We start from the raw sequence: 20,747 nt of genomic DNA, 5'->3' as shown, positions 1-20,747 counted from the left end.
GCAGTTATAATTGTTGACAGCTCTGCCTCGGTGAGAAAGAGGTGAACATGCTGTAGTTTAGACTCATGAAATTGAACGATACACAACTGGGAACTGATTGATTGATTGAGTGTTTGATTGATTGATTGATTGAAAGATACAGCATGGAAACAGGTCCTTTGCTTCACTGAGTCCATACTGACCATCGATCACGCATTCATACCAGCTCTATGCTATCACACTTCTTCTTCTTCTTCTATGTGGTGTTTTTTGGCGGTTGGCAAACAACTTTTTTGGTGCATTACCGCCACCAACTGGTATGGAGTGTGGATCAAACAACACCATTACATATACTAATAACCTATATCCTTCCGAACAAATTGGTTACCCTAAGAAAATGCAACAGGATTTGATAGCACTTATATGAACTTCCTTGCAAAATATCTACCAAATCAAATTGTATTCTTTCTTTTCTGAACTGCTCACTCATCCGTTCTCTCTCCTCCTCATACCTCTCACAATGTACAATGACATGCTCTATTGTCTCTTCTTGCCCACAGTATTCACATCTACCTGTATTATGCTTGCCTATTATAAAAAGTGTACTGTTCAGACCAGTGTGTCCAAATCTAATTCTTGAGATTACTGTCTCCTCTTTTCTGTTTTTTCCTGCACATCTCATTTCTCCCACTTTCCTCTGGACTCTGTAGAACCACCGTCCTTTCCGCTCTTCATCCCATTGCTTTTGCCATCTTTCCTTCAGTCTTTGCTTAATAATGTCTTTGATTTCAGTTTTACCTATGTTAATACTTAAATCAATTTTACTTCTTTTTGCTACCTCTTTTGCTACCTTATCTGCCATTTCGTTTCCTCTAATGCCAATGTGTGCTGGTACCCATAAAAATATGACTGTAAGCCCCATCATTTGAATTCTGAATAGTGTTTGTTGTATTTCAATCAAAATGTCTGGTCTACTGTCTGAATGGCTGTGCTGTAAACTCTTTATTGCTAAACCTGAATCTGAGCAAATAACTGTCCTTAAAGGCCTAGTATCCTCGACCCACTGTACCGCTAACAATATTGCAATCATTTCACCTGTGTATACTGAGACCTCATTATTGATCCTCTTCCCTACTTTGATGTGAAATTCTGGTACAATAAATGCTACTCCTACTTTATCTACTGAATCTTTTGATGCATCTGTATAAATTTGGACAAAACTGTAGTATCTGTCAATGTATTCCTGTATGATGACTGAATTATACCTATGTTGTTTATCCTTGTTTTCCTGTTCTAATGTTGTAAAGTCTACTGTTGCATCTGGAAGTATCCAAGGTGGAATTGAAGGTAATGGAACTGTTGGAACCACATTTAATTGTGCTATGCCGATTTGTACTGCTCTCTGGGTCACTGTCCATCCAAAACTTTTTGTTTCCCTTCTCTCCTTTTCCCAGCATGGTTTGACAGTAACTTGTGCTGGGTGTTCTTGACTGTGGCCCTGTAGGTTAATCCAGTAATTTAATGAAAGCTGTATCCTTCTCATCTCTAGAGGCATCTCCCCCATTTCAACCTGTAATGCTGCTGTTGGAGTTGTTTTTATTGCACCTGTACATATTCTCAATGCCTGATATTGAATGTTGTCTATTTTCTTAAGAGAAGTACTTGATGCGGACCCATACACCACACAACCATAATCTAACACAGATCTAATTAACCCATTGTATATAGCCTTCAAAGCTGTTCTATCTGCCCCCCAATCACATCCAACTAAACATCTCATTACATTAAGTATCTTCTTACATTTGTCCACTACTTTCTGAATATGAACCATCCATGTAATCCTCTCATCAAACCATAAACCTAAAAATTTATAGTATTTTACTCTCTCCAATTCCTGGTTATATAATTTTAGTTTAACCTCACTACCAATTTCCTTCCTAGTAAAAAACATTATCTTTGTCTTTTCCACAGAAAATTTGAATCCCCATTTATAAGACCACTCTTGTACCTTTATTATAGCCCTCTGTAGTTTCTGCACAATAAACTTCACATTTCTCCCCCTTTTCCAGATTGCCCCATCATCCGCAAACAGTGAAACTCCCATTTCATTTACAATTTCATCATACACATCATTTATCATTACTAAAAATAGTAAAGGACTTATTATGCTCCCTTGAGGTGTTCCATTTACAATATCTAATGTTCCTGAGTATTGATTTCCAACTCGTACTTGTATTGACCTCCCAAATAAAAAAATCCTTAATCCATTTAAATATACGACCTTTAATCCCCAATTTACCTAGTTTCACTAATAACCCTTCTCCCCACATCATATCATATGCTTTCTCAATATCAAAAAATACAGCTACTACACTTTCTCTATTAATTTGTGCTCTCCTAATTTCATGTTCTAAACATATAGCTGGATCCATGGTGTTTCTCCCCTTCCTAAAACCACTCTGGTAATTGGATAAATATCCTTTATTTTCTACATAATATGTTAACCTTTCATTTACCATTTTTTCCATTACTTTACATATGTTGGATGTTAATGCAATAGGCCTATAATTCCCTGGGTTTGTCAGATCTTTACCTGGCTTTCCTATTGGGATTACTACTGCCTCCTTCCACCTTTACGGTAATTTCCCACCCTCCCACACTTTATTATAAAATTCTAACAAAAAATCCTTGGATGTTTCACTGAGATGGTTTAACATGGTGTAACAAATCTGATCTTTACCTGGTGCTGACATCTTGGTTTTTCTAAGAGCTCGGTTGAATTCTGTCTTTGTGAATGGTTTGTTTAGAACATCGTTAGTGTCTTCCTCATGTCGTATTAACTGTCTATTCTCTGCTATGGTATTTTCTTTTCCTTTTCTTCCTTCTTCACTAACATTGTCTGAACTGTGAATTTTAGCAAAAGATTTTGCCAACATCTCTGCTTTCTCTTCGTCTTTCACTGCTGTAATTTCACCGTCAGTTAGGATTGGATATTTGTATTCTCTTTTAATTCCTTTCATTCTCCTTACTTGACCTACTTTTGTCTCCCTTCCCACTGAGTTACAAAATGTCCTCCAAAATTCCCTCTTTGCATTTTTTATTACTCTTCTTACACTTGCTTGCAACCTTTTGTATTCAATAAGATTCTGAAAATTATGATTTCTTTTCAAAATTTTAAAAGCTTTATTTCGACACTTAATTGCTTTGTCACATTCCTTAGTCCACCATGGTACACTCTTTTTGTTGTGCTTACCTCCTTTCCTCTTAATGGACTTTTTTGCTGCTTCTAAAATGGCTTCGCAAACAGAAATATTTAAATTATCCACATCTTCATAAATATCAATTTTTTCCATTTCTTGATCACTAATAGTCTTAAACTTCTCCCAATCAGCACCACTAAAAGACCACTTTTGTATTCTCTCTGTATTATACTCCTTTAAACTCACTCCTACTACTATTTCTATCGGGTAGTGGTCACTTCCTACCGTTGTTCTTCGAATTACTTCCCATGAACAAACACCCGCCAATGAGCCTGACACTAGTGTGAGGTCTATGGCTGATTCTGACCCTGTTCTGATGTTGATTCGTGTCCCACTTCCATCATTAAGACACACAAGGTTATTCTTCTCCATTAAATCCTCAATCACCATCCCATTTTCATCATTAGAATCATCCCACAACGTGCTATGAGCATTAAAATCACCACAACATATAACTTTCCCCCCTAAATACCCAGCAAGTTCATCCATCAACTCCAATGAAAGCCTTTTACATGGATTATAAAAATTAACAATTTTAACCTTACCTTCTCTTATCCAAATTTCCACCACTAAATATTCTAATTCTGTTCCTTTCACCAACAATCTATTCTGTATTCCTTGCTTTATAAATATTACACACCCCCCTCCACTTCCCTCCCCCCTATCTCTACGGATACTATCATAACCTTTGATGACAAAGTCTAATGAAGGCTTAAGCCAGCTTTCTTGAATACATATGACTTCTGGTTTCTTCTTTAACTCTTTAATGAATCCTTTAAACTCTTGTCCATTTGCTATTATGCTCCTTGCGTTCCATTGTAATATAATCAATTTGACCTATCACCAGAACCTTCCTCCCTTCCATCTCCTTCAAGCTTTTTATTGATACTCTCCCATGATACTTCTTTTAAACCCAAAAACTTCTCTGCTCCCTTAACAATGATTTTTATTTTTTCTGTTTTGTGTTTAACCTGATCAGTACAGTTGATTACATATGCAATGAAAACAATTAGCTTATCAGCTGTCAGTTCTGTGTGAGTTTTGACTGCTTGACTTTCCTCTGATCTCAAAAACGGATGATTCTCTCTCCCATTAATATCCACTCTTCCCCTTTGTCCTTGCACCTTCTTCACTGCCTCTGAGTAGCTTATGTTACTTACTGTTTTCACTTGCTGAATCTCCACAGCCCTCTTCCTGACTTCACATCCCCCATACGTTACCCTGTGCGGTCCTCCGCAATTGCAGCATTTATCCTGCATATTTTCTCTGCACTCTTCAAATCTATGCTCTCCTCCACACTTGGGACACCTCTGATTCCCCTTACACACCGCTGCTATATGTCCATACCTCTGGCATTTATAACATCGGAGCGGTGGAGGGATATAAGGCCTCACTGGAAAGATCATGCATCCGATTCTCACTTTTTCTGGTAGTTCAGTCTTCTGAAACTCCAGAAGCACAGACAAGCTCTCTACCCTCTTACCCTCCACTGTCCTTAACAATCTCTTAGCTACACTCACCTGGCCACCAAAAATACTCCGTTTGAGTTTCTCCAGGTCTTCCTCTACCGGAATACCTGTTATTACTCCCCTTGTCACTCTACTCTCACCCAGAGTCTTTCTTTCACTAACCATCTTCTTGCAAACACTTTCAATCTTCAGAGCCTTATTTTTCTGCTCCTCCGTTTTACATATTATTAACAAGTTCCCGTCTCTCAAAATCTTAGCTGTTTCCACCTCTCCTACCTTCTTCTTTAGCTCCCTGGATAAAGCTATCGGACTTAAATTGACATGCTCATCTTCCTTTCTAAATTTCAGTATTATTTTAACCTCCTTCCTTTCAACCTTTTTCCGAACCGTTCTCCTATCCTCTTCTTCTGAACTGTTCCCTTCAAAACTCCTTTTGCTGTTTTGGCCGAGCTCGTTTTGCCTGACTCCTCCTTCTCCTTGATTCCTCCCTACTCTCCGACTAGACACTGACGTCCAGTCACCAAAAGCCCTATCATCTTGATCTTCGTCATCCTCTAATCCTACTTGAGTTGCCATTTGATCCAGTCACAAACCAGTTTATGCCAACCGCCAACTCCTAGTCCCTCTCTCCCTTCCACACGGGAGCCCCGCGGCGGCGCTGAATGAATCGCTATGCTATCACACTTTGGTATCCACTCCCTATATAGGAGGGGCAATTTGCAGAGATCAATTAACCTACACACTCACATGTCTTTGGGTTGTGGGAAGAAACCAGAGCAACCGGTCACAGGGAGAATTTGCAAACTGCACATAAGGTCAGGAACGAACCTGAGTATCTGGTGCTATGAGGCAACAGCACTACCAGCTGCACCACTATGTGACGTTATGTGAAAAGACACGAGAGACAAGATGGAGCAACAAAAATTAAAAAGATTCTGAGATACTGAATTTTAAAATAAAACAGAAAAACAGTAAATTAAGTTACCATTCTCAGTTGAAGACAAAGATCTTAGATCTCTAAGATCTTTGGTTGAAGACCTTTGAACGGGCCGGGCAAACAAAGAAAACAAGTAAGGTTTCAGAAAAGGTGAGGGATGAATGGATAGAACAAAGAATTATTCCTTTTATATCTATAGATGAGACCTAATCACTTAATGCAGCATTGCAGATTGTGCTCTTTTATTCTTGTAATGTTTTTATGGAACAGAAAGAGAAGCTAGGAAAGAACACATAGTTCAAAGGGAATATCTCTCATAGGGTAGAGCAAGGGCTTAATTGTAAATACAATTGTGCAATTGAAGTGCAACATGTCAGTGAGAATGTGTTGATAGTTAATTGGAATGTGTTATGTAATGCTATAGCATTCAGATCTGCCGTAATTTTTAACAGTTTTCAAGGGTTAATGTTGGAAACAGATAATGATTGACTCTCATTTATAACAAACATTGAATAGTTTGCACAAAATTCCCATCTGCAGTTAATTGGCACAAAAAATAATTTGATAAGAGGACATTTGTCTTTGTATTTGAACTACATTAATGATTTGGCATGCAGAATGGCAGGCAGTGACTAGTGGGGTACCGCAAGGCTCGGTGCTGGGACCGCAGTTATTTACAATATACATCAATGATTTGGATGAAGGGATTCAAAGTAACTTTAGCAAATTTGTAGATGACACAAAGCTGGGTGGCAGTGTGAACTGTGTGGAGAATGCTATGAGAGTGCAGGGTGACACGGACAGGTTGGGGGAGTGGGCAGATGCATGGCAGATGAAGTTTAATGCAGATAAATGTGAGGTTATCCACTTTGGTAGCAAAAACAGGAAGGCAGATTACTATCTAAATGGCAGGTACACAAAATTGCTGGAGGAACTCAGCGGGTGCAGCAGCATCTATGGAGCGAAGGAAATAGGCGACGTTTCGGGCCGAAACGTCGCCTATTTCCTTCGCTCCATAGATGCTGCTGCACCCGCTGAGTTCCTCCAGCAATTTTGTGTACCTTCGATATTCCAGCATCTGCAGTTCCCTTTTGAACACTATCTAAATGGCGTCAAGTTGGGAAAAGGGGAAGTACAACGGGATCTGGGGGTCCTTGTACATCAGTCTATGAAAGTAAGCATGCAGGTACAGCAGGCAGTGAAGAAAGCGAATGGCATGTTGGCCTTTATAACAAGAGGAATCGAATATAGGAGCAAAGAGGTCCTTCTGCAGTTGTACAGAGCCCTAGTGAGACCACACCTGGAGTATTGTGTACAGTTTTGGTCCCCTAATTTGAGGAAGGACATTCTTCCTATTGAAGGAGTGCAGCGTAGGTTTGCAAGGTTAATTCCTGGGGTGGAGGGACTGTCATATGCTTAGAGAATTGGGCAGCTGGGCTTGTACACTCTGAAGTTTAGAAGGTTGAGAGGGTATCTCATTGAAACATATGATTGTTAAGGGTTTGGACACGCTAGAGGGAGGAAACATGTTCTCCTTGTTGGGGGAGTCCAGAACCAGTGGTCACAGTTTAAGAATAAGGAGTAAGCCATTTAGAACGGAGATGAGGAAACACTTTTTCTCACAGAGAGTGGTGAGTCTGTGGAATTCTCTGCCTCAGAGGGCGGTGGAGGCAGGTTCTCTGGATGCTTTCAAGAGAGAGCTAGATAGGGCTCTTAAAAATAGCAGAGTCAGGGGATATGGGGAGAAGGCAGGAACAGGGTACTGATTGGGGATGATCAGCCATGATCACATTGAATGGTGGTCCTGACACGAAGGGCCGAATGGCCTACTCCTGCACCTATTGTCTATTGTCTATTGTGTATTTCTACTTTCATAAAATAGTACTATTCTGTACATACCCATCTAACTTTTTAAAAGATAGAAATGTTTTTTCTCCTTCATATGGTTTAAAATCAATGCACGATTTCAATCGATACTGCTCAAACGCAAGCAAGATTACACCTTTGGCATTTAGTTCTGAAAAATAAAGTGGAAATAATTTGTTTGAAATATACTTATACAATAAACCAACATCAGTTCCAAAATTAAGAACTTTAGATATAAATCTCTTAGTTTGTATCGGTTAAGCCTATATAAAATGTACATGAAAATGTATAGTGATTTAAAATTATACCCGAAAACCACAAGGGCATGCTTATGAGATCTTGAGCTAATACAGGATTTTTCTGGTTCTGCATGTAAATGCTAGAATTTCTCAGTATTTGTGCCACCGTTTCTTTGACTCCTGAGTAAATACTGAAATCTCAACTGACCAACAGCATTTCAGCCTCTGCATGGAGCCCAGCAACAGAGAAGAAACCTGATGAGTTTCCTGGGAATCACGATCTAGGAATATGTTCATTTGAGCTTGGATTCTGCTTCAGCAAGGAAAACAGGTAAACTACATTATTTTAATTTATTTATGTTTGGTTTCATATTTTTAACAATTTAGGAATGTTTTGAAGAATTAGTTTATTTTATTTTCTTTAAGACTTCATTCAGAACTCTGAGCAAAAAAAACTGTGAATGCTGGAAATTTGAATTATAATTGGAAAATCGTGGAAATACTTTGCAGGCCGTGTAGTATCTGTGGCGATAAAATTGTTCTGACGTGAAACATTTATTCGGTTTCAGTTTTGTTGAGCCTTTCCAACATTTTCTGTTTTTAATATAGAATCAGATGTTTTGAGTTCTTGGAACTATGATTGAATTCATCTATAATGTGAACTTCTGTTCACCTAATTATGTTCAAGGGAAGAAGATTCTAAAATAAACCATCCCATAAAATGATGTAAAAGCAATAACATAATTTAGTTTAAAAAATCAAGAAATATTACATAATTTTAAAGAGAATTATACTGCAGGGTAATTTTTAACGATTTTGTTAATAATCGGCAAATGTTTTCAAACTCATAATCTCTTTTAGTGAGGAATGTTAGTCCAAATGAAAATATCATGCATGATTAGAATTTAATCAAGTTTTTTTTTTTAAGCATTTGAAGAATTTAAGTTTTGAAACTTCCTGTGCCTCTTTCTGTTTTGAAGTACATATTCATTTAAGCAAAAATACAGGTTCAATAAAAGCAGGAAGGCATTTCCAATTTGAGTCCAGTAATGCAGTTAATGAATCTAAATGATTACCCTTGAGACTAAGATATGGGTTACAATAGTCACATTTTATTCTAAGTCAAAAAAATATTCTGTTCTAAATTTTTGCTCTAAACAACAATATTGGAAAAATGAATAAAGTGAAAGATGCACTGCTCATTAAGTGACATTTCAATTTTGAATTTTAATAGCTTGTCCTAAATAAATCTCTTCAATTGTCAATGTAAACATTTTCAATTATCATGTTTTGAAGCATTATGCAAATGATTGCAGACTCATGATAATGATAACATAAAATGATATTCGATACTTAAATCAGTACATAATTATAGTGTTTGAATACCTTCAAATTATTTATAAATGTATAAGTGAAATTTTACCAAGGTTATCAGTCAGAATATATGGAATAGGAAATGACCATCTTGTTGTTGGATCTTTAAGAGCATTCCGTTCTCGCTGAAACAAAGTGAGGAAATCAATAATGCATGAATGTTGAAAGCACAGTACAATAAATGAATCCATTATGAACCAACATAACGATTATCATACTTACAGTTCCTGCAATGTCTCCTTGAAACAAAAACCTCTGGGATTCTATCAGAAAGGTAATTGGAAAATAAGATATTCTGAATGCTGATCAAAGATGCTGCACTATAGAGCAGAATATAAAATTTACGCTAATCTGGAGAACTATTGCAGGATATATTTAGTACAATTGAAAGACGTAACTTGAAAGATGCTGGAGAATACATTATCAGTGCTAATTATTAAACTTATCAATGGTATTAGTACAGTATATTATTGTCATATGTACTGAAATATAGTGACAAACCTTGTCTTGCATGCTATCCAGGCAGATCATACCATACATGCGTGCAATCATACCATACATGAGCACAGCAGGTAGTGCTAAAGAGAAAATACACAGAGAGCAGAATATAATGTCACTGCTTCCGAGAAAGTCCAGTTAAAGAAAAGTGCAAGGGCTGCAATGAGGTAGATCAGAAGATCAGGAATATGTCCTCAGCATATTGAATGTCCATTCAGAAGGCTGATAACAACAGGAAAGAAATGTTCTTAAATCTGGTTGTATGTGATTTCAAGGGAAGTCAGTCTACCCCACCATAGTACAGCTAAACTATCATTAAACACTACAACCTCCAAATGGGCTCTGAACTATATAGACGAGGGCATTATTTTTGACTTTGCACTATTATTGTCTATTTATTTGTGGGTTTTTTTATAAACTGAACTTTTATTGTCGTATATTATGGGGTTTTACATATTACTTTGTTTATATATCTGTTGTGCTGCTGCAAGTAAGAATCCATTGATCAGTTTCAGGACACACGACAACAAAACACTTTTGACTCTTTCTTGCAGTCTTAGGCAGAGTAGTTGCCATACCAAGCTGAGATGTGTTCCGATAGGATGATTTCTATGGCACATCTGTAAAAATGAGCAAGATTTATTGGGGATACGCTAAATAAACTTACCTGCATTTATTTGTGGGATGTCCTCTCTGAAATCCCCAGCATCTACTTCGTAATCTAATTAATAAATAATTAGAAATTAATTTGTTAACAGTTAAAGATAACGTGTGAATCGGCTTTTAAAATGTGGTAAAGAAAATGAACCAAGTAACATAATATTTACCATTTTCAGAAGGAATCTCTTTTATCTGGAAAGAGAAAGATTTGTTTAAGTAGTGCAAGGATAATTAAAATAGTTTTGTAATGAAGGTTGTGTATCTTACCATTAATGTGTTACAATATGCAAACAAAACTACTAAAGCAAAGGAAAACAATCCAGAAGTGTTCATGTTTATCCCAGGAGAGCAATGCATTAGCTTTCTAGTGCTTGTGTTATATGGGCACCTTTAAATTCAGTTTTCAACTTCTTAACCTTTGTACAGTTAATTTAACTTTATGGCATACATGGGAGATAAATCTGCAACACTAGCATTATTTGAAGAGTAAAATAGCACAATAATCCTTTATTTTCATGGCAAGTCCATGGTTCAATAATGTTACTGCATTCATTCTTGTTTATTTTTTGTAAATTATTAAGACAATTCTAAATGATAGTGAATAATTCACAGAAAATTGCTTACTATCTCTCCAGAGGTAACTGCTGACCGAAGGTTTGAATATTATTCATCAGGTTTTTCAGATATGGTTAAAATATACTAAACACCTTTCCATGTCTGCTGCATGATAAAATATTCAAATTCCTGAGTGGAGATGTGGATTAGATGTTTTCCCTGGCTTTTGCATATAGAATCAGGGATTATAGATTCAAAATAAGGCAGAGGCGGAGAGAGAGACAAGAATAAATGTCTTCACGCAGAATCTTTAGCATTCTCCGTCCCTGTGGGCTGTGAGGTTCAATGCCTGAGTATATTCAAGGGAGGAGATCAGGAGCTGGTGCCATGTGTAATGGGCACTGGGGTTTGTGAACATGGATATATATGTCACAGAAGCCAGGAGCATGGTGGAAATAAGGATCAAGTGCAGAGCCAGAGTTGGGGATCAGGAACATGTGTGTGGCTGGAACCAAGGGTTAGAAAGGTTGCCAGATATGGAGCAAGAGTCAGGGGTTGGGATCAAGATCAAATGTGTAGTCAGTGCCAGGGTCAGAAATATAGGTAGGTACTTGGCTAACCCAGTGGACATGGTATATCTACCTGATCACACTCTTGGGTACGTGTGTGTGAGCTGGCAGGCATTTGTGCAAACATTTATGCATGTGTTAGTGTCCAAATAGCAGTTGAATCCCCAGACACATTGGGGCTCTCTGCCAGTGGTCAAATTCTGTGCACTGTCAAATCTTTGAGCAATCTTGTGTGCAACGCTATCCTTCATTAAATGTCGCAGCAGCAAATTGTATTCCTCAATACAAATTTCAGGACCTAGAATGCAGGATACCATGGATGACCCCATGGGACAGATTAGAACATTGCTTTGCCTTCACTCCCAGGAACTTAAACCCTCTCATGTTGGCATCACAATCCAGTGTGAGTTACAATAGATAATAGGTGCAGGAGTAGGCCATTCGGCCCTTCGAGCCAGCACCGCCATTCAATGTGATCATGGCTGTTCATCCACAATCAGTACCCTGTTCCTGCCATCTCCCCATATAACCCGACTCCACTATCTTTAAGAGCCCTATCTAGCTCTCTCTTGAAAGTATCCAGAGAACCTGCCTCCACCGACCACTGAGGCAGATAATTCCACAGACTCACAACTCTGTGTGTGAAAATTGGGCAGTTCATAGAACATAGAACATGGTCACCTATGGGAAGGCAAAACAAAAGACAAATGCATCCTTCAAGATTTGCTTTAGTTCAAAGATTGACTTTCAGCCCACTGAGTCATAGCAATCATCAGTTACCCTTTCACACTAGAGCGGAACTCGCTAGCAAAACATGGAGGGGACATGTGCCCTCTGCCCCCCCCCCCCCCCCCCCCCCGGGTTTTCCGCCCCTGCTTTCACACTAGATCTGTTATTCCAATTTCGTATATCCACTCCCTAGGGACAATTACGGAGACCAATTGATCTACTAACCTGCATGTCTTTAGGATGTGAGAGGAAACCAGAGCACTTACAGGAAACCCAAGATCACAGGGAGAGTGTAAAATGTCCACGCAGACACCACCCAAGGTCATGATCAACCCTGTGTCTCTGGTACTGTGAGGTAGCAACTCTGACAGCTATGCTACTATGTTGCTTTATAAACAAGGTAGATTCCACCAAGAATGAAGTAGTCTGATGTCTCGACAACTCCCTCTCTGGAATAAACAATCATCATGTGACCCTCTTTGCTCACTCCAAGCTTTTAACAGCACTGGGACAACTGGCCACTCACAACACACAGACCTTCAAGCTTGTCTTTAAGGGTAAAAAAATCCTGCAAGATTAATGCCAGATAATATCTCTGTTTCATCCGTCATTGAGATGTGGTAAATATTTCATTATTTGCTATCTGTAAAGATCTTGCACTTTTGCCCATCATTTTGAATCCGTCGCTGGTCTTTGAAAGTCACTAGCTTTCTTCTGCATACCATATGTCAACTTGCATCAGTCTTGTCAACTTCAAACTTCCTCTCAACCTTCTCTGCTCCAAGTAGAACAACCCTGGCTTCTCCGATCTCACCTTAAATCTGAAACCTCTTCCAATATATTTGTGCTCATCAAAGAATCATAGAGCACACAGCACAGAAACAGGCCCTTCAACCCAACTTTTCCATGTGACCAAGTTGGAATGCATCAACCTTTATTCATATTTCATTAAACAATGCACTGATTTGGAATGTATTACGAAATACATTTTTTTTAAATAGATTAAAAACCTAAACCACAGCTCAAAAATAATTTAAAAGGTCTCTTAGTAACTACATTTTATTTTTAATCCTTTGAACATTTGTTCTTGTAATTTTTTTAATGTCATTTTTAAAAAAGCATTAGCAAGTACTACATAATTTCTAAACACATATTTTAACATATTTATTTTCATTGTAAAAACCCAGATATTAATATAGTTAACAATTAGAACACAGCAAGAAGCAATATTCAATTACAGGCACAAGATAAAAAATAAATTTGCAACAAAAATGCTGAGATCTTGAATTCCTATATAATCGGAAGAGTTGGTGTTTATATATATATTGGAAGAATATAAAAAGTTTGTGCCATGTATATTGAAAGAATGATGCAATAATTCTCACAAGAGCAACAGCTGACATAAGAATCAAATAAACATATTTAATATTCTTCACCATCAAGTTGACAAACTAGGTGCAGAAAATACTGTATTTCTACTTATTGTAGGTTTCTTAAATACAGGAAAATGTTATCTTCTATACAGCAGCACATCTGCATCAGTTGCAAATAAAATCTAAGTGCTGGTAGAACTCAGTGAGTCAGGCAATATCTGAGAAGGGCATGGATAGACAATGCCTTTCAGGATTCTTCTACAGGCTGTGCCATTTTATGAGCTGGCAAAAAATGAATAAAATGAGATATAAAATTCCAAGAAAAATGGCTCCGGTCTCAATATTTCAGTTGAGATCTCTGATGTGTCACAATAAGACCTATTAGAGAGGGTTTTTTTTAAACTTAGACATACATGCAGCTGACATGGCAATGGCTGTTTTGCAAAATCCAATAATAAAAGTGAATTTGTATCCTTTTGGCACATCAATATTAATGTCAAAAAATCACTGTTAAATTCTCGAATATTCAAAATTACCAATCAACCAACCATATGCATTTTTACATGAGTGACAATAGCCAACAGTAATACTGTAAGTTGCTCATTTCTAAGCATCCCCCCAGTCTAGTTTCAGTAAAAACACTGAATCAAGCACTTGAAACAACTAAATTTTATTTTAACAAAAGCACGTTACAGTTCAACTACTGTACCTATCCCACCAGGGGTTCGATCATTGTGTCTGCCTGTTCATAGAAACATAGAAACATAGAAAATAGGTGCAGGAATAGGCCATTCGGCCCTTCTAGCCTGCACCGCCGTTCATGGCTGATCATCTAACTCAGTATCCTGTACCTGCCTCTTCTCCATACCCCCTGATCTCTTTAGCCACAAGGGCCACATCTAACTCCCTCTTAAATATAGCCAATGAACTGGCCTCAACTACCTTCTGTGGCAGAGAGTTCCAGAGATTTACCACTCTGTGTGAAAAAAAAAATTCTCATCTCGGTCCTATAGGATTTCCCCTTTATCCTTAAACTGTGACCCTCTAGGCCTCACTCTGACAGAGACACTCGAAAAGTTCAGCAGTCTCAAGCGCTCTCCCAGAAGATTGACGCTGAACCTCGTGGTAGTGGACTTTTATATGTTCCAGGATATCGAGGGGCTGAACCACAAGGGGGTGGTCTCTTAATAACCCAATTACAGATAGCGATTAACCCCATACATAACACACATTCCCCTAACCCAATAATACAACAGCTCAATACATTGTATAAGAAAGAAAGCTGTCGAAGGAAACTAACAAGATCAAACATTGAAACATGTGCCCTGAGAGTCAAACAATTTCTCCAAGGTTAAACAGTTTGACCAATCAGCAATTAACAGGATGACCGTCGTGCAACATTATGTATACTGTTTACAATGCTTTTGCAGTGTCCCAATAGAAATGATGCATTTAAGGTTAGTTTGTAAACTACTATACATGTTATCAATTTAAGAGAAACGGGGAGAACACCTGGACCCTTTACCATCCTGCATATCAATCTGCGCCTAGACTGGCTGGCGCCAATCAAAACCTGTAAAGTTCAGCTGACAAGAGTTAAGCAATACTGACAAGTGCAGGGATCCTCCATTTTATGGTGTCTTTAATTTAGCCAATATTAACATTCCCCCGTTTTATAATTCATGATAACCCTCATCATAAATAATAACTAAACAATCAGATATACATACATGTGTCCATTATATTTCCCATCTATCTGCAACACAAATGATGATGTTTATTCCCAGAATCTTGTCAAACATCTCGAGTTTTCATGGGCATAATTTCACATGTTCCGTCTGATGAGTCTTCACCTCCCGAGTTTTTGTGGGCGTGAATTCCCTCCATCCGTGTTGCTGCCCAGTCTTCCATCACCTTCCTCAGTCAAACCTAAACATCCTGAAAAACATGGGACAAAGCAAGTTACTATCATGCACTCATGCTTTCCCATACATTCGCTATAGTTCTGCAATACTATCCCTATTCGAAACTATTCTATTACCCTATTAGTTGATCCCTATTGCTATTCTGTTCCCTAATATACACTTTATTATTCTAGGATCAACACTAATTAGCCTTCTTCATACTCACACAATGTTATAATATGTATATCTGATGACGGGTAATCATATAAATTTCAGCTGGGTTCAGTCCAGATTTCCCTATAGACATGACTAATTGAAAGAAAACCATGATAAATGGTCCAATTTAACCAAATTCAGTCTCAGCCTTCAATTTACTATTTCAAATTTCAGTCCATCTCATCCTTCTCATTCCACAGCATTGTAGCTGATAATACAATTCCATTCAAATTCCTGTGAAATTCCCAACTGTTCAAATTTTAACAATCAATTTCCATATGCTACCAATTTCATCATAAATCCAATCAAGACTGCCGAATCCAGATACAATTTCTTTACCCCTTGATAATAAAAGCCGCTTTACCATCCGGGGTTAAACAATTCAAATCCATCGGTCAAATATGCATCGGTCTGCTATTCCTATACTCATTCAAGTTCTCCCCCTAATTTACTAAGTCTCTCCTGCAGTACCCCTTCTTATTTATGTATGTCTTCTTACTATGTTAACTTGTTACTGTGTTGATTCTCTACTATGTTAGCTCTTTACTAGGTTGACTCTTTACTATATTGACTTCGTTCTTTGTCTAGGGGTTCTCCCTTATACTAGTTTCTTTTCCGATTAGGTAATTTCCTAGATGGTTATTATTAACCTTTCGAGGGGAACTCATTATCTAGATTTTCAATCTACCTCATCATTTTATGTACCACCACCTTATGTCCCCATGATACTTTCTTAGCTACTAAATCGGCATTATGATTTTCAATGTCTACTGGGGTCTGTCCTTTAGTATGGACACTACATTTTATTAGAGATTTGTCTGGGTAGCATTAAGGCCTTCAATAAATTTGTCACCAATTGTTTGTGTGACATTTGGGTTCCTGCAGGTTAGAAATCCCTTATTTTTCCATAATTGTCCAACATCATGTACCACCCCAAATGCATATCGAGAATTAGTGTAAATATTTACTTTTAGATTTTCCCCAATAATAGAAGCCCGAATTAAAGTGAATAATTCAGCTTGTTGTGCTGAATAGGGTGACTCAAAGGCAGCTGCTTCTACAATCTCCATCTATTGATTAATAATTGCATACCCAGACAACCTCTCACCTCGCGGTCCAATGGATGCACTACCATCCACAGATAATGTGATGTCAGGGTCTTCCATGGGTACATCCCTCAAGTCCTCTCTTACTGATGTTTCCTCCTCTATAACAAATAGACAGTTGTTTCCTGCTTCTGCTCGCTCTTCTGGGGGTGAAATAAGAAAAGAGGCTGGGTTAATTAATGTACAGTGTTTATACTGCAATTTTGGATTGTTCAACAGATAGATCTCATACTTATTTTGGTGGGCCATTGTCAAATGCTGAGTTTGAAGCTGCCCCAACAATGCCGATACCAAATGTGAACTGTATACTACAATTTCCTGCTGGAGTGTCAAATTAGTAGCCGATTGTAAACTATTGTAAATTGCAGTTAATAGTCTATGTCTATCCCCATGCTTTTGAGTTGGTACCGAAGAGGCACAGTCAGATAGAATTGTACAATACAGCTGGAACAGACGATCATATAATGGCTGGGGATCGCATCAAAGATCTTTTCAAGTTCTCAAATGCTTCCTGTGCCTCTTTTGTGAGTTTAAATTCACCCTCCTTGCTGGTATACGGTGTTAGCTCCTTGGTTTCTAGAGCTATAATTGGAATCCAGTATCTGCAATAATTAACCGTGCCCAGCCATTGCCTCATTTGTTTGGCTTCTTTTTGGATTGGAAATTCACAGATAGGTTCAAGTCTGCTCTTCTCAAGACTTCTTTCGGTGACTTAAATTATAATCCCTAGAAATTCTACTTTCTCCTGAGCTACCAGTACTTTTGATGGGGAGACCACATATCCTAGATTGGCCAGATGATTTAGTAGTTGTGCAGTATCTTCCCGATTACTGGATTCATCTTTACTAGCCACCAATAGGTCATCAACGCACTGCACTAATGTTGGATTCATTTTAAACTTTAAAGTACTTAGCTGATCCTGCAGACACCTGGAAAATAAAATAGGTGTGTTGACAAATCCTTGAGGCAACCTGGTCCAGGTATATTGTTGGCCCCTATATGTGAAGGCAAACAAATATTGGCTGTCTTCATGAACAGGAAAAGAAAAGAAAGCATGTTATAAGTCTACTATCGAAAATATTTTGGCTTCAGCCGGTATTTGGGCTAGGATATGGGCAGAATTTGGCACTAGGGCATGAAGTGGTTCTACATCAGAATTGATTTCCCTTAAGTTTTGTACGAGTCTGTACTGACCCTCCTTTCCCGGTTTTGGAATGGCACGAATAGGGGTATTACAGATAGATTGGCACTTCACCAATATTCCTTGTTCTAGCAAACCCCAAATTAATTTATCTATGCTGTTGATGGCCTGTAGTTTCAATGGATATTGTTGGATTGAAGGAAGTGTTACCCCTTTCTGGAGAGCTACACGGATGGGATTTATGTTCACGCATCCTACCTGAGCAGTGTCCTCCGCCCATACTTGAGGGTTCACATTCTCATATACCTCATTCCCCAGATGATGACATAAAGTGGATAACAACCTTCCTTGGGGCCTGATAAAATTAGACAAATTTTGCTTTTGGTAATTATTCGGGTTTGCCAAGGTAATTGCCTTATAGTAAAATTGCCCAGTTGAATTCTTGAACGAACTGGAGTATTTCGGACAATCCACTCTGTCGATCCAAGCCCAGTACCTTCTCGAGGTTCTTCGTCAGTCACTTCAGCGAGAGACTCAGATACCTTCACACAGACACTCCTCTCTGTTGGGCACGGAGGATTCAGCGCCTAGCCGCTTCTCGCTGTGAGTTATCAATGCCGTTTTTCAGAGCGCACCTTTTCAATTTGCGCTCCCGGCAACGATCCGATGGAAGACAAGACCTGTATTTTAATACCCCAACAATTCGGATATCTAGTCTAACCCTGGGCCACACCTCGCCCGATGAAGCGCGTGCCAACTACGATCAAAGTTTTGGGCCTCTAACTCAGGAAAGGGTCTCTAACCCAATCCCAGCAGGGCCTCTAAACCCACCCTGGTTTAATGGGCCCCTAACCCAAAGGCGTGTTAATCACTCCCCCGTGCTTGCTACTCTCTGTTCTAATTATCTTGATTAGACCCTTTCCCAAGCCTGCGAATGATCGATCCGCTCCGACTCCGTGATTTGAGGCAGTGCAGCATAGGTTCACAAGATCAATCCCTGGGATGGCGGGACTGTCATATGAGGAAAGATTGAAAAGACTAGGCTTGTATTTACTGGTTTAGAAGGATGAGGGGGATCTTATAGAACCATATAAATTTATAAAAAGGCTGGACAAGCTAGATGCAGGAAAAATGTTCCCAATGTTGGGCGAGTCTAGAACCAGGGGCCACCGTCTTAGAATAAAGGGGAGGTCATTTAAGACTGAGGTGAGAAAAAACATTTTCACCCAGAGAGTTGTGAATTTGGGGAATGCCCTGCCACAGAGGGCAGTGGAGACCAAATTACTGGATGGATTTAAGAGAGTTAGATAGAGCTCTAGGGGCTGGTAGAATCAAGGGATATGGGGAGAAGGCAGGCACGGGTTATTGATTGGGGATGATCAGCCATGATCGCAATGAATGGCGGTGCTGGCTCGAAGGGCCGAATGGCCTCCTCCCGCACCTATTTTCTATGTTTCTATGACACACAAAGTGCTGAAAATCAATGCGAAAACTGCACTGTGGGCCCGATTTCTGCACTCGCGATCGAAACAGCTCAACACCCTTCATCGCAAACTTGTGTTTGGGCGTCTTTTGAGATCTGGATGAGCCCCCAATATAAGTTGCTCGTTTCTAAGCTCTCCCCCCCCAGTCTAGTTTCAATAAAAACACTGACTCAAGCACTTGAAACTCAATTTTATTTTAGCAAAAGCGCATTACAGTTCAACTACTGTACCTATTCCACCACGGGTTTGATCCTCATATCTGCCTGTTCAAGCCCTCTAGGCCTCGCTCAGACAGAGACACTACAGAAGTTCATGCTGTCCCAAGCGCTCTCCCAGAAGATCGACGCTGAACCTCGTGTTACATACGCAGCTCAATAAGAAAGAAAGTTCTCGAAGGAAACTAACTAGAACCAACATTGAACATGTGCCCTGAGATTCGAACAATTTCTCCAAGGCTCAACAGTTCGACCAATCATCAATTAACAGGATGACCAACTTACAACATTATGTATACTGTTTACAATGCTTTTGCAGCGACCCAACAGAAATGATGCATTTAAGGTTAGTTTATACATGTTATCAACTTAAGAGAAACAGGGAGAACACCTGGACCCTTTACCATCCTGCATATCAGTCTGGCCTAGACTGGCTGGCGCCAATCAAAGCCTGTAAAGTTCAGCTGACAAGGGTTAAGCAATTCTGGCAAGTGCCAGGATCCTCCATTTTATGGTGTTTTTAATTTAGGAAATATTAACAATACTAGCTTGTTTCTGTCAATGCTATCTGCCATGGTTTCAAAGCCAAGTGCCTCTGCTGCACCTCCTCCACTTCCAATATTAAACAGATTAGGTGTCTTTGCATTGAGATGTCAACTTCATCAGCTTGGCCCTCCCTAACTAACAAGTTTATCAAAATCTGAAGGGTTTCGACTCAAAACGTTGCATATTTCCTTCGCTCCATAGATGCTGCCTCACCCGCTGAGTTTCTCCAGCATTTTTGTCTACCTTCAATTTTCCAGCATCTGCAGTTCCTTCTTAAAAAAAAGTTTATCAAAGGTCCAGTTGGCTACGTGTGGGGCATGTCTGTATTAATAAGAAAGAAAATTGCTCTGCCGCAATAGAGATTTCAGTTGTGTAAATACCATGTGGCATTGAGCTGCACTGCATTATGTTTATGGTAGAAGTCTACCCTTGCCCAGTATCTGGCAGAATCTTGAAATGTCAACAGCTAATCTTTTGTAAGAGGGCAAAACTATGTAACAGGCTCCCATGTCTTGGAAATAGCAATATTTTAAACAACATTTCATTGACAAAACAGGGTCTGGACAGTGGTGCAGTTGTTAGAATTGCTGCTTTAAAGCGCCAGAGACCCGAGTTCAATCCTGAAGT

At 38.9% G+C, this 20,747-nt stretch overlaps 1 protein-coding gene across 1 annotated transcript in view; it reads right to left on the bottom strand.

Moving 5' to 3' along the window:
- Positions 1-18,155, bottom strand: part of mep1a (meprin A subunit alpha) — a 47,559-nt gene extending 29,404 nt beyond the window's left edge. The window contains 6 exon segments of the mRNA XM_033022070.1: positions 7,541-7,662; positions 9,174-9,249; positions 9,347-9,387; positions 10,290-10,343; positions 16,737-16,877; positions 18,134-18,155. Of these exon segments, the coding sequence (XP_032877961.1) occupies positions 7,541-7,662; positions 9,174-9,249; positions 9,347-9,387; positions 10,290-10,343; positions 16,737-16,877; positions 18,134-18,155 (456 nt within the window).
- Positions 18,156-20,747: the final 2,592 nt, after the last annotated feature.

This window comes from Amblyraja radiata, chromosome 5, assembly GCF_010909765.2.
Source record: "Amblyraja radiata isolate CabotCenter1 chromosome 5, sAmbRad1.1.pri, whole genome shotgun sequence".
Taxonomy (NCBI): domain Eukaryota; kingdom Metazoa; phylum Chordata; class Chondrichthyes; order Rajiformes; family Rajidae; genus Amblyraja; species Amblyraja radiata.
This window is presented reverse-complemented; position numbering and strand designations above follow the sequence as displayed.